The 14,285-nt window shown below is 46.6% G+C and overlaps 1 protein-coding gene across 1 annotated transcript in view; it reads right to left on the bottom strand.

Annotated features, from left to right (window-relative positions):
- LOC144790789 (uncharacterized) overlaps window positions 1–13,321 on the bottom strand; it is a 35,422-nt gene extending 22,101 nt beyond the window's left edge. Inside the window, exon 1 of the mRNA XM_078665478.1 lies at window positions 13,316–13,321. Coding sequence (XP_078521604.1) covers window positions 13,316–13,321 — 6 coding nt within the window. The remainder of the gene's footprint in view (window positions 1–13,315) is intronic.
- Between the last annotated feature and the right edge of the window lie 964 nt (window positions 13,322–14,285).

Genomic DNA, 14,285 nt, shown 5'->3' with positions numbered 1-14,285 from the left:
AATACGGCACAGCTTGTAACGCGGAGTGATGGCAAGAGCTTGGCCCAAGGATCTCAGGTGACGGGTGGGGACATACCAGGACAGAAGACCCGTAAGAGTTAGAGGGGCCGTGCCCTTTAGGATCTTAAAAGACAGGCACAGCACTTTAAACTGGATTCTTGCTCTGACCGGCAGCCAGTGCAGCGCTTTCAGAGTGCCGGAAACAGGGCAGGATCTGGGAAGACCAACGATGGCTCTGGCAGCCGCGTTCTGCACTCGTTGGAGGCGGGTGACTTCGGCCAAGTTGGCGCCGACCAGTAGAGAGCTGGCATAGTCCAGGCGCGATGTAACAGTCGCCTGGATAACCAACTGCCGTGTCTTAGAATCGAAAAACTTCAGAACTGGTCGCAAAGCCCGGAGAATTCCAAAACAGCAAGCTGCTGTTTTCTTCGTGTGCCCCACAAAGCTGAGAGTGGGATCCATCCACACTCCCAAATTTTTTTATTCTGTCACCGGACGGGGGGCCGGCCCAAGCTCCGAAGGCCACCACCTGTCCCCCCAGAGATCTGCCCTTCTACCGACGATCATGATCTCGGTCTTCTTCGCGTTGAGCTGGAGGCAGTTGGCCTTCATCCAGCTTGCCACCGCTCTGAGTCCACTCTGAAACCTGGGGGCATCCTGGTCCGCATCCCCGCTGATCGTAACCGCTAGCTGGGTGTCATCGGCGTATGACACCATTGTCATACCCCACTGCCTGACAACCTCAGCTAGCGGTCTCACGTAAAGATTGAACAACGTGGGGCTCAGCAAGGATCCCTGCGGCACTCCCTGTTTCAGAGGATGGAAACTGGACTGGAACGGCGGAATCGCCACGCAGAAGAGACGACCATCGAGGAAGGACTGGAACCACTGGAGGGCGGACCCTCCCACTCCAATCTCCTCCAGGCGGTGCAACAGGATGGAATGAGAGACAGTATCGAAGGCGGCGCTTAGATCTAATAATACCAGCGCCGCCGTCTGTCCTGCATCCATCACTGTGCGGAGATGTACAGCCATGGTGAGAAGGGCGGTTTCCGTGCTGTGCCCAGCACGAAACCCGTTCTGGGTGGGGTCTAAGATGTTGGCGCAAGTGAGGTGGTTGGAAAGAACCTTGTTCACGTGGGCCTCTACGACTTTGGTCGGCCAGGGGAGCAGGGAAATAGGCCGGTAGTTTTCCGGCTTTTCCGGGTCCAAAGAGGGTTTCTTTAAAATAGGAGAAACCACAGCCCGCTTCCAGCTTGTTGGAACCGTACCTGAGGCCAGTGAGATGTTAATCAGGGAGAGTACCGCACCCACAAACAACTGGTCTCTGAAAAGGGCTGGCTTAAGCGAATCAGCGGGCGACCCGGATTTCACCTGCTGCGCCAAGATGGTAAAGCCCTCGGGTGTCAACGGGGGTAGCACCTGAAGCAGAAAATGTCCGCCAAAGTTGCGTGGAGTACCTGCCGGTAACCTAGTATCCGAAAAACTTGAATAGATGTTTTGAACTTTTCCTAAAAAGAACCGGGCAAGGGCCTCACAATGCACGATGGAGCTCGTTGTTATGGCCGGGGCTCGTTTTGCCACAAGGTCCTTTACCACTTTAAAGATGGTTTTAGAAGGGTTAAGGCTATTGCCGAACTCCGCCGCGTAAAAAGCTGCCCGGGCCCGACATATAGCACGGTGGTAAGCTTTAACGGCAGCGAGATACACAGCCTTCTTCCCGCTGTCATACACCTTCCGCCACTCCCTCTCCGCTCGCCTACAGCTGCCCTTGAGTATACGTAAAGCACCGTCATACCAGGGGCTTGACTCCCTGGAACTGATTTTCCTAGTTGAAACAGGAATCAGGGAATCAAGTGCCTCAGTGATCCACGAGCAGAACCGGTCGTAACCTGTATCCGCGTCCGCCAGAGGTCCCAACGGCACTGCCGCGAGGGCCTGATGAAGGTCCTCGAGACTCAGTTTACTCCAGTGCCGTGTGGAAATCGTCCTCACAGGAGCAGAGGAGGGAATTCTCGGCAAGGGGGCATGAATGACCACTAAAGAATGGTCTGTCCAGCCGAGCGGGGTAACAGCCGTTACTGAAGCCTCCGTCAGGTTCGTAAAAAACGGGTCCAACGTATGGCCGCCTATCTTGATACTGGTCAGGTTTTCTCAAATTATCCCTATTCCTGAGGTTATACCTCCTTTCAGAGGGCTCCTTTTGAGGAGACCTACCTCAGGATTCAGAATCTTTCTCTTTTGAATGTATGTATTTTCCCACTTCATTTTAGAAGAGGTAGGAGTGTTTTTAGTAAAGGCCTTTTCAGAACTTTCAGACAGTTTTGCTTTAACTGTATAATCCTATTAATCTTTGGATATTAGTAAGTAATTCATCGTCCGACATTGCTTCAATGTGAGGGTCAGGTGTATAGCAGGCTAAAACCGGCATTGTTGCTCCTGGTCTACCTAGTGGACCGAACCTGGTAATGTGATTAAAATGTTTTAGGGCACCTTTAAACAAGAGATTATGCTAATGGCATGTGAGTGGAATTTCAATATCCTCGAATGGAATATATTCCTCGGGTGGTTCATCTTCTTTGTAGAAGTGAAACACGTGTGTTACTGGATTTGATTCTGGAAATACTATCTATGAATAGAATACCTCTGTCTGGTGATATTCATGTGCCTCTATCACAAAAACTGTTCTACCACCTCTTGGTGTTAGGCCATGTTTTATAAGTTTTAGAGTGATAGCTCTCCTTAAATTTGGAGGAATGATTATAGCATTCTCATCGGTTTCATTAAAACCTGTTTGATTTAAAGCTGCTGCAACTTGGTTGGCTGCAGCTCCACCTGTTCCGGTGTTATTGTCCTCGGACATTGTTTAATGAAAGTTGCAGAGCAAGTTTCAAGGGAACAAAGATAAGGTGGACAATATTTTGGAACATTGTATCTTTCAACTTTGAATAAACCAAAAAGCAAATACATAGGACTTTCGTCCTACTCAGCTATGGTAGATATTATCCCTACCCACTCCAGACATCTTATGGAGTTTTATGAGTAGGGGTCTCTGAGAAAAGCACAACTGAGTTACTTCAGTATCTAGTGTTAAATTAGTGCCTTACCAAACCGTTGGGCGCCATGTAGTGTAGTTCCTATATCCCTGATAGGCTCTGTGCATTGGAATACAATACACTATAGTTATGACATAGGACTGAGGTCAGTATGTCTCTATCGAGTACATTAAACTTAATTACTTGTGTGTGCCAGCTAACTCAGAAGTCACTAGAAACTTCTCGAATGAACAAGAAGAGATTAGTTTCTGACGACCTCATAAACATGACAACTTTGTTTCCCTTAGAGTCGGAACAATCTCAGAATCGTGGAAACAATAGATAACCATTTCACTCAGTCAATTGTTCATGCTTCGTTTCTCCAGAGTTGCACAGAAATAGATAGACGGGCGTTTCAATAAAAAAAGGTTTATTGAACAGTCTTATTTCTCATGCAAGAGATAGGAACTGCTACAATTGTAAGACAGAATGCAAAGTATAATAAGTACAGCGTAAGCAGTAGGATTAAATAATACTGCAATAGCATGGTCTGTAGCTGTGACATATATTCATAAAAATACGTACATAAATAACACAGGCTAAAATACTCATCTGGTGCTTCTAAAATAATCCTACTCCAGTGTACCTAACCTAAGTGTAGTACGAGGGAAGAAGTAGGTGCTGTTCAGCTATAGTTTAGTTTAACTATAATTGCCAAGAGTCCCTCTAGGTTCTAGTCTGCTCCATAGCTTAGAATGAGAGAGGTTGGAATCTCTTTCCCGGGTCTCGATCTCCAACAACCCGCAAGGGGAGTCAGAAACACTGGAGCTGGATTCTCGGCAAGGAGGATGGCAGCGTCTGATCAGTGCATCAGTTGGGGACTGGACTTCCTTCTGAACTTGCCGTGGCGAGCGGCATCATGCAAGTAGGCAGTCGAACCGTGGACCGAACCATGGTTTGCCATGGCAAGTGAAGGCATATTTATACCTTGAAGGTGTTTAGGAATGCCAGTATTGACGTAAAAGTTGGGCATATAAACATCATGAAGGAACCCCTAAGGAATAGATGTTCAAGCATAATAAATGAATTCTTGGAGAAATCAATATCCAAGCAAGGGGAGGTCCTAAAGGCTTAAGAGTCTGGTTTTCCAAGAACTCGTTGTGACGTAGATGAATGAATGTAGGTGGCCATGCCTGTATTTGGTTAGCATGAGCAATGCCTAAATAAGGGTTGGATTTCTATATCTAAATAAAATGTGAATTATACCACTATATGGGCATAAATTGGGAAATTCATACGGAATCTAAATCAACACTCAACACCAGGTTGTAAGGTCCTCTGCTGAGATACAGGCACACTAACTGCCCTTTCCATTTTGGAGAAATGGTACAGCGTATCTTTAACATGTCTGATACGAAGGGTATAATAAACCTTTTTAAGACCATAGCTTTCATACACTCCTTATTCAGAATCATTTTTGGAGGACTTCCGCAAATCTTGCTACTAGTTGTGGGTATCCTGATTTTAATTTTTATGCTGCACAATGGTCGTCACAGTCACCAGGGAAATGGAAAAAGTGCTCTTGGAGCGATGTTATCATGATCGCATGGTGCTCCATCTTGGCACACCGCGACTTTGGGAGCTTAGCGAGTCTTGGTTCCTATCATTTTGACCAGTCTGGATTGACTGTGTTTTGCATGTCCTCCGCTCCTTGCGTGGGTGGCTCAAGGACCCACAACAGGCAAGGGCCCAAAACCTAATGAGGCTACATCAAAATTACCTATCATAAAGCGACCTGGTTTTGCAAGGGGGTTCCAATGAGGTTTTGGCCTGGGGCTCAGCGGCCATCTAGGGAAACCTACCTAACCCACACATTTCTGGAAACTAGACACCCGGGGGAGTCCAGCGAGGTATGGCTTGCGTGGGTCCCTTATCATTCTCCTACCCAGAATCCACTGCAAACATCAAATTTTGCTACAAAATTCACTTTTTCTCAGATTTCTGTGTGGTAAAGTTGTGGAATCTGCGTGGATCCTCAAATTTCATCCCACCCAGCGTTCCCCCAGCTCTCCCGATAAAAACGGTACCTCACTTGCGTGGGTAGGCATAGTGGCTGCAACAGGAAAAGGCCCAAATCGTACAGTGGAGACTTAAAAATAACCTTTAGCAAAACTGCCTTATTTTTGGGGGGACCCTGAGTTTTTGGCCTGGGGCTCGGCGGCCATATTTGGAAACTACCATACCATAACAGTTCTGAAAACTAGACACCCGGGGGAGTCAAGGGAGATATGGCATGCGTGGGTCCCCCAACGTTTTCCTACCCAGAATTCCCTGCAAACCTTAAAATTAGGTAAAAAACACTTTTCCATACATTTTTTCGTGGGATTTCCGTGCCTGCACAAATGTCCTATCACCCAGCGTTCCCCTTGTTCTCCCGAGTGAAATGATACCTCACTTGTGTGGGTGGGCCAAAGCAGAACAGGCCAAAAATGCATTTTTAGGAAATTGTAGCGTTCAGGATTGACAAAAAAGCACAGAGAATTCTACTGTTTTGGGGTCATCCTAGTCACAGGCCTTTGGCCCACCCACACAAGTGAGGTATCATTTTATTCGGGAGAAAAAGGGGAGCGCTGGATGGTAGGACTTTTGTACCGGCACGGAGATCCCATGCAAAAATGTATGGAAAAGTGTTTTTTTAACCTAATTTTAAGGTTTGCAGGGAATTCTGGGTAGGAAAACGTTGGGGGACCCACACATGCCATACCTTCCTGGACTCCCCCGGGTGTCTAGTTTTCAGAACTGTTTGAGTTTGGAAGTTTCCTAAGATGGCCGCCGAACCCCGGGCCAAAAACGCAGGTGCCCCTCCCAAAAAATAAGGTAGTTTGGCTAAAGGTAATTTTTAAGTCTCCACTGTACGATTTGGGCCTTTTCCTGTTGCAGCCACAATGCCTACCCCCGCAAGTGAGGTACCATTTTTATCAGGAGACCTGGGAGAACGCTGGGTCGGAGGAAATTTGTGTGGGCCCAGTCATGCCACGCTTTCCCACACAGAAATGTGTGAAAAAACTGATTTGTTTCAGCTAAAATTGAGGTTTGCAAGGGATTCTGGGTAAAGGAACATTGGAGGATCCACACAAACCATACCTCCTTGGAAGCCCCCGGGTGTCTACTTTTCAGAAATGTGGGGGTTTGGTAGGTTCCCTAGATGGCCGTCTAGCACGCGGCCAAAAACCCAGGTAACCCCCCTTGCAAAAGCTGGTGGTTTTGACATAGGCAATTTTGAAGTTGCGTTGATCCTCCAACGTTCCTTTACCCAGAATCCCTTGCAAACCTCAATTTTAGCTGAAAAAAATCAGTTTTTTAACAAATTTTGTGGGGGAAAGCGTGGCATCACTGGGCTCACACAAATTTCCTCCCACCTAGCGTTCCCCCAGGTCTCCCGATAAAAATGGTACCTTACTTGCGTGGGTAGGCAAAGTGGTTGCAACAGGAAAAGGCCCAAATCGTACGGTGGAGACTTAAAAATAACCTATAGCAAAACTACCTTATTTTTTTGGGGGGGGCACCTGAGTTTTTGGCCCGGGGCTCGGCAGCCAACTTGGGAAACTACCAAACCCAAACATTTTTGAAAACTAGACACCCGGGGGAGTCCAGCAAGGTATGGCATGCGTGGGTTGCCCAACATTTTCCTACCCAGAATTCACTGCAAACCTTAAAATTAGGTTAAAAAAACACTTTTCCATACATTTTTGCATGGGATCTCCGTGCCGGCACAAATGTCCTACCACCCAGCGTTACCCTTGTTCTCCTGAGTAAAATGATACCTCACATGTGTGGGTGGGCCAAAGGCCTGTGACTAGGATGACCCCAAAACAGTAGAATTCTCGGTGCTTTCTTGTAAATACCGAATTCAAATTTTTTTTAAAATACATTCTTGGCCTGTTCTGCTTTGGCCCACCCACACAAGTGACCTATCATTTTACTCGGGAGAACAAAGGGAACGCTGGGTGGTACGACATTTGTGCCGGCATGGAGAACCCACGCAAAAATGTTTGAAAAAGTGTTTTTGTAACCTAATTTTAAGGTTTGGAGGGAATTCTGGGTAGGAAAACATTGGGGGACCCACGCATGCCATACCTCTCTGGACTTCCCCGGGTGTCTAGTTTTCAGAACTTTTTGGGTTTGGTACTTTGACAAGATGGCCACCAAGCCCGGGGCAAAAAACTTAGGTGCCCCCCCCACGAAATAAGGTAGATTTACTGTAGGTAATTTTTAAGTCCCCACCGTACAATTTGGGCCTTTTCCAGTTGCAGCCACTATGCCTACCCACGCAAGTGAGGTACCATTTTCAACGGGAGACCTGGGGGAAGGCTGGGTGGGAGGATATTTGAGGATCCACGCAAATTCCACAACTTCACCACATAGAAATGTGAGGAAAAAAAGCTATTTTATTTTACAAAAATTGAGCTTTGCAGTGGATTCTGGGTAGGAGAATGATGAGGGACCCACGCAAGCCATATCTCACTGGAGTCCCCTGGGTGTCTAGTTTCCAGAAATGTGTGGGTTAGATAGGTTTCCCAAGATGGCCACCGAGCCCCGGGCCAAAAACTCATGGGAACGCCCTTGCAAAACCAAATTGTTTTGACTGAATTAAGTTTTCAGTTCGACAGCGTGAGATTCATGGGACAATATTGCATGGAAATTGTGACAGACATTTTCAAGTTTGCAGGACATTGTGGATAAAAAATAACTTAGAATTCACAAGAAAGACATGACCATATACTCCCATGGTTTAACAATAATATCTACATTTAGTAAGTTATTTATAGCTGTAATGTATACCTTAACAGAGTTACTCAAAAGTCAAACATTCCAGCACAGCTATCTATTCCTCAAAGACACACACATACAGGTTGTATTTGGCACGAGGGCGAGTGATGGTTCAGTACATAAAATTTTATTAACAAGATATTTCAACGAAATGAAATGATCTGTCAATAAATAAATGCATAAAAACCGAACCAGTGACTCGCAACTCGTGAGCTGGAAAGCCATGACCAGGCACCAACCGTTTTACAGGCCATTCACGCACCTTTCATACCTGATACACACCAGACCATTGACACCATCCGGAAGGAAAAGCAACACATTACAACATTCACAAAAAGGGACAAGGTACACCCTACTGCAGAATGAGAAAAAAGACAAATATTACTGCACAGACATCTAATCCGCAAGCACACACACATACTGGTTGGATTTGGCACGAGGGTAAGTGATGATTCAGTACATACAATTATATTTGCAAGTTATTTCACAAAAATGAAATGCACTGCAAATAATTGAAAGTATGAGAAACTGAACCACTGACTCACAGCTCGTGAGCTGTAAAGCCACGTCAAGGCACCAACCTCTTTACAGGCCATTCATACACCTTTCATACGTGTGACACATACAAAACATTCACACTGCCAGCCGCGGGCCCATCACATTACAACACTCACACCAGCAGACAGAGCCATTCAAGGGCCCATCACTTTCACACGCCCACATTCCTGACACTGCAACTACACAAAATGATGGACTGCGTGGAGTGTCGGTCAACTAGCAGTGTGTGTAGTGACCAACAGAAAGTAACTACTCACACACCGCCAGCCGAGCGCCAGTCCACCCACACCACATCCAAGCACCAGGCCATGCACACCGCCAGCCAAGCACCACTCCACGCACACCGCCAGCCAAGCGCCACTCCACGCACACCGCCAGCCAAGCGCCACTCCACGCACACCGCCAGCCAAGCACCACTCCACGCACACCGACAGCCAAGCACCACTCCACGCACACCGACACACCGACAGCCAAGCACCACTCCACGCACACCGACAGCCAAGCACCACTCCACGTACACCGACAGCCAAGCACCACTCCACGCACACCACCAGCCAAGCACCACTCCACGCACACTGACCCACTCCACGCGCACCACCAGCCAAGCACCACTCCACACACACTGACAGCCAAGCACCACTCCATGCACACCGACAGCCAAGCACCACTCCACGCACACCGACAGCCAAGCGCCGCTCCACGCACACCACCGGCCAAGCGCCACTCCACGCACACCACCAGCCAAGCACCACTCCACGCACACCACCAGCCAAGCGCCACTCCACACACACCGCCAGCCAAACACCACTCCACGCACACCGCCAGCCAAGCACCACTCCACGCACACCTCCAGCCAAGCGCCACTCCATGCACACCTCCAGCCAAGCGCCACTCCACGCACACCGACAGCCAAGCACCACTCCACGCACACCACCAACCAAGCGCCACTCCACGCACACCGCCAGCCAAGCGCCACTCCACGCACACCGCCAGCCAAGCACCACTCCACGCACACTGCCAGCCAAGCACCTCTTCACGCACACCTCCAGCCAAGCGCCACTCCACGCACACCGACAACCAAGCGCCACTCCACGCACACCACCAGCCAAGCACCATTCCACACACACCGCCAGCCAAGTGCCAGCCTATGCACACCGCCATCACATTTTGAATTTTTTTAAACAAAACAAACAAAATAATTGCAAATAGATAAAAATCTAGTAACACAAAATCTGTAACTAAATACATTGCACAAATGCCAACCTTAAAAAAGAATACAAATTATTTAAAAAAACACAGCCCAAGCAGTACATTTTACCACTCATGGATACTCCCAAAAATTCTTTTGTGTGTGGTAAGATCTATAACAAGCAGGCACACACAGTCAAGGGTTAGAAGGACACCCAGGGCAGTAAAGACGAGTCTCCTTCCACAAACCTCTTCGCCAACAGACTCTACATCTCCTAGTGGGAAAGTATTTTGTAGATGTGGGAGGAATGTAATCAGGAAAGTGGCGATCTTTCAATCGAGCCACATCCTCCACCACTCCAAATCTAGGAACACTTACTTGCTCCACAGCAACAAGGCTAGATATCACAGAGTGCTGAAACTGAAGACATGTCAACTTTGACCCAGGAGAACACTCCTTGAACACAATAAAAGCATTGAAAGATGCTAAGTTGAAAAAATGGATGGCCAACTTCTTATACCAAACATAAGCCTTCCGAATAGCAGTGTAAGGTTCCAACCTCTGATCTACTCTGTCAACACCACCCATGTGCTTATTGTAGTCCAGAATGCACACAGGTTTGTGCACTTCAGCAACCGGACCCCACACTGGTGGAGGTGAAGTACTCTCATCATGGATAGTAGTCAGCATGTACACATCCCTCCTGTCCACAAATTTCACAGCTAGTAGTTCGCCACAACTTAAGGAACTGCACTGACCCCTCTGAAGTTTCTTGCAAACAAGCTCCTTTGGAAAACCTTTGCGGGTAGAGCGGATTGTGCCACATGCAAAAGTGTCCACTTTAAACAATTTCTTAAACAATTGCACAGCAGTGTAGAAGTTATCAAGGTACAAATGGTGGCCTCTGTTGAACAGTCTTCTAGAAAGATCCCACACAATTTTCTCAGACACTCCAAAAGTGGACGGACAACCAGGGGGGTCAATAGTGGAATCTCTACCAGTGTACACACGAAAATTAAAAACATACCCTGTCTTACTCTCAGACAACATATACAGTTTAATTCCATAGCGTGCCCTCTTGCTAGGGATGTACTGTCTAAAAACCAAACGACCCTTGAACAAAACCAAAGACTCATCAATAGATATTTCTTTTGCAGGAATGTAAATCTCTGAAAATCAATCAACAAAGTGATCAAGAACAGGCCGAATCTTAAAAAGACGGTCACAGTCAGGGTGACTACGTGGCAACGCCTAAGAATGATCCACAAAATGCAACATGCGTAGCAAAAGTAAATACCGATCACGAGTCATAACAGCTGGAAATATGGCTGTTGCCATCAAGGGACTGGTAGACCAATATGAAGCCAGGTTTGGCTTCTTTAACAAACCCATCAATAAAGTCAATCCCAAAAGCTTCTTCAGCTCTTCCAGATTTATGGGAGTCCACCAGGTAGCTCTAGAGTGGGGCCTAAGTTTATCACTGTTGACCCTCTGTGGTGTTGGGTTCAAATCAGGCCTACATACTCTGCTAAACTCTCGAACACCTTAGTATAGAAGTTGGCACGGACGCTGGAAAAGGGTAAAAGACAAGTTTATTAAGACCCCATGGGGTGGTGATACATTCCTACAGCACCCTTCGGCAATGTAAGAAGTAGCACACCGAACATCGGTGCGCGACCTCTTTTATACAGTTTAATAGCAATAAAAAGATAGGCGGTTACAAGTTACACATTTTAGGTACATATAAGGTCATTTTTGGAACACAGCCAGCATGGGGGAGGAGTTCAATAGCACTGGTCAGTTAGTACTAACATTCCTAAAGAGTGACCAGTAAATGCATGATGCGCATGTGCGCTTGACCAGTACTAAAAATAGCCTGTTGCCGAGCAGAATAGGGACCATGGGTATCAAGAAAGGACAAAAGGGCACACTGACCATGAGGCAGCGTGTTCATAGAAAACGGAAGTCAGAGGGATTCAAAATGGCCCCCGTTCGTTTTGGTCAAGTTAACAGAAAAGACCGTGTAGCTGTGCTAAACGCTAACTCAGGAGCTGCCAAAACACGACAGACGGCCCTTTTAGCGTTTAGCAAAAGCTACCTCATAGTGAACGTAGTCAGAATGTTCATCCTCAATGTTAATAGCCATTATTTTCAATACTTCATCATTGGTCAGTTTCTCTTGCTTAACAATAGCTCGTTTAGACGGAATACAGGCTGTGATACATACGGAACATAATGTAGGGCCACATTGAACACATAGACAAAGGGAAAATAGTACTCCAATAAAAACACAGAGAATCGTTAATAATTTCCAACCCCAAGTACTAAGCAGGGTCCAGAACCAACCAGAAAAGGTCCATGTTCCATTTTCTGGGTGGATCTCAGCAGCTATCTTATGTAATTTTGTAATCGAATCATATACGGAAGGTGAGTTATCTGGTACGTACACGCAACAACTACTTCCGATGACGCGGTATGCTCCGCCCCTATCAGCTAGTATCACATCTAGAACCATTCGATTCTGGAGCGCCACAATTCTGGTAATTTGCAATTCCTCAGTAATATTCCCTAAAGCAGAGGCAGTTTCATTAGCGACAGCTTCCACCACACGTGTAAGCCGCCTTATCTTCCTGCTATTCAGTGCAGCTCCTACGAATGAAAATAACCCCAAATTGAAATCTACATATTGTTGTAAAGTGGTATCAGTCTGGTCTATTTCATCAAGATCTACTGTTCGTTTAACTCTGTTCAGTATGAAATCATGGTACAGAACGTAATCATTGTGGTACATGGGAGGAGCAATAAATACAGGTGGTAATACAAAAGCTATATAACATGTTCCTAACCATCCCAATGGTAGACGATGGTATCCCTTACTTCCACAAATGAAATATGTGTTACGCGAAGCTACAAATGCAATTCCAGTTGGTGTATCAAAGGTAAGTGTAATATTACATTCACTGCGGCCTACAGGGATTGTACCTTTATTTCTAATACACAAATCTGCTTTTGTATCAATGACTGTTATCATATGCGAGCTCGTCACATTTATAATTCTTTGATTCGTATATACACGAGATGTAGAAACATTGTCCGGACGATACTCTTCCCATTCAAATTTAGTTCCTTCAGCGTGTGGATAGCCATCTTTGTCGTTATAGCAGATTTTATTCAACCGAAAAAGTAGTCCACCTTTCGTTGGCCATCGCAGAGTAAAAAGAAGAGTGTACCAAGCATGACAAGAACCATTATGAGAAAACGGGAGAGGAATGAGTGGTGTTCCTCCCTTCTTCTGATGTCCGGGCAACATTCCACATACCCAACAATTGGACGTGTTGGTCATGTTATGAGTATGATGCAAAATCTGAATAAAGCTGTTATTCAAATAAGTCTGTCTATGTCTTTCTTCGTGAAAAGGCAAAGTAAAATGAAAATGTTCAGATGGACTTGGAGTGGTGGACAGCAAATGTTCTCGTACGGGAAACAATAGTTCTATAGTCCAAGCTAAAGAACTGGCAGTACCCTCAGACTGAACACATTGACCACACCCGCCAGAGCTCCAAGGCTATTAAATCCCTTCCAACTCCTCAACAGTAGAGCCATTGCATAGCTATCGGAGACTTAAGGCTATAGCAACCCCCTTTTTTTTTGGACTATTTTGGACTACTTTTAGGCTCTTATTAGCCTTGGTAGCTTACCCTACCTCCATTTAATTGAGGCAATGAGATCGGGGAAGGTAAGAAGGACCACAGCGGCACCCAAACGGAGGACTACAAAACAACCGGCACCCAAAGAGAAACCCCATCCGGGTAGCCATTCAACCCTCCTGGGTCCCGAGGAAATAGTGACAGCGGTAAAAGCTTCTCCAACCAGCTGCTGCCACTCAAGTCAGAAAGGCAAGAGTTCGGACATGCCAAAAACCATGAAGCACACAAACCTGTTGTCCTACTTTAAGAAAACACCACCCACGTTGGATATGCATCCACAGTCCCAGCCCCAGGACGCAGCAAGGCTTGATGCTCCGGACCAACTGGCCGAAATAAGCGTGCCCCCTCCACAACTGTTATCCCCATTACAGTGGTCAATGAAATCCAAAAAGTCTGTCCAACCCCCGGGAGTGTACATCTTTGGATCAACTTTCAACGATTCTATCTCGGCTAGGCCAGGGGACGTAAGCCCTAAACAAAACCCCGCAGTCATTGTTCAACCACAGTTGCAATTAGGACAGCAACTTTTAACCGCTGGAACAGACAAGCAAGGAGTATGCCCGCTCCAGTCCTCCCCGGTGGACCTACAACCTAACCCAAGTTCCTTTTCAGATTACAAACCGAGATCAGAGTCCCCTGCACTTACCTCTCAACAAGAGCGCGCCCCGTCAAATGAACCTTCAATGGTCCCCCACTGCCAATCAACTCTTGCACAAATTCATGTGCAAAATTCCCATGTGCGCAATATCACTCTCCAAACGTCCTATTCACCCCAAGTCATAAACACATTAAATCAGCTCCCGGTCACGCTAAGTCCCCAGCGCATAGACAACGTCGTGTCAAGTCCTCAGCACTCTGTATTCTCACCACCAGCAGCAAAAATATCATCCCCTCGAGAAACAGCCAAGAAAACCGATCCGAACAACCAGCTCTTAGCGGATCTGTCATTCTTTTTTAAAAACACTC

Source organism: Lissotriton helveticus, chromosome 11 (genome assembly GCF_964261635.1).
Source record: "Lissotriton helveticus chromosome 11, aLisHel1.1, whole genome shotgun sequence".
NCBI classification, from domain to species: Eukaryota; Metazoa; Chordata; class Amphibia; order Caudata; family Salamandridae; genus Lissotriton; species Lissotriton helveticus.
Note: the sequence above shows the minus strand (reverse complement) of the source record. Positions and strands in the feature narration are given on the sequence as shown.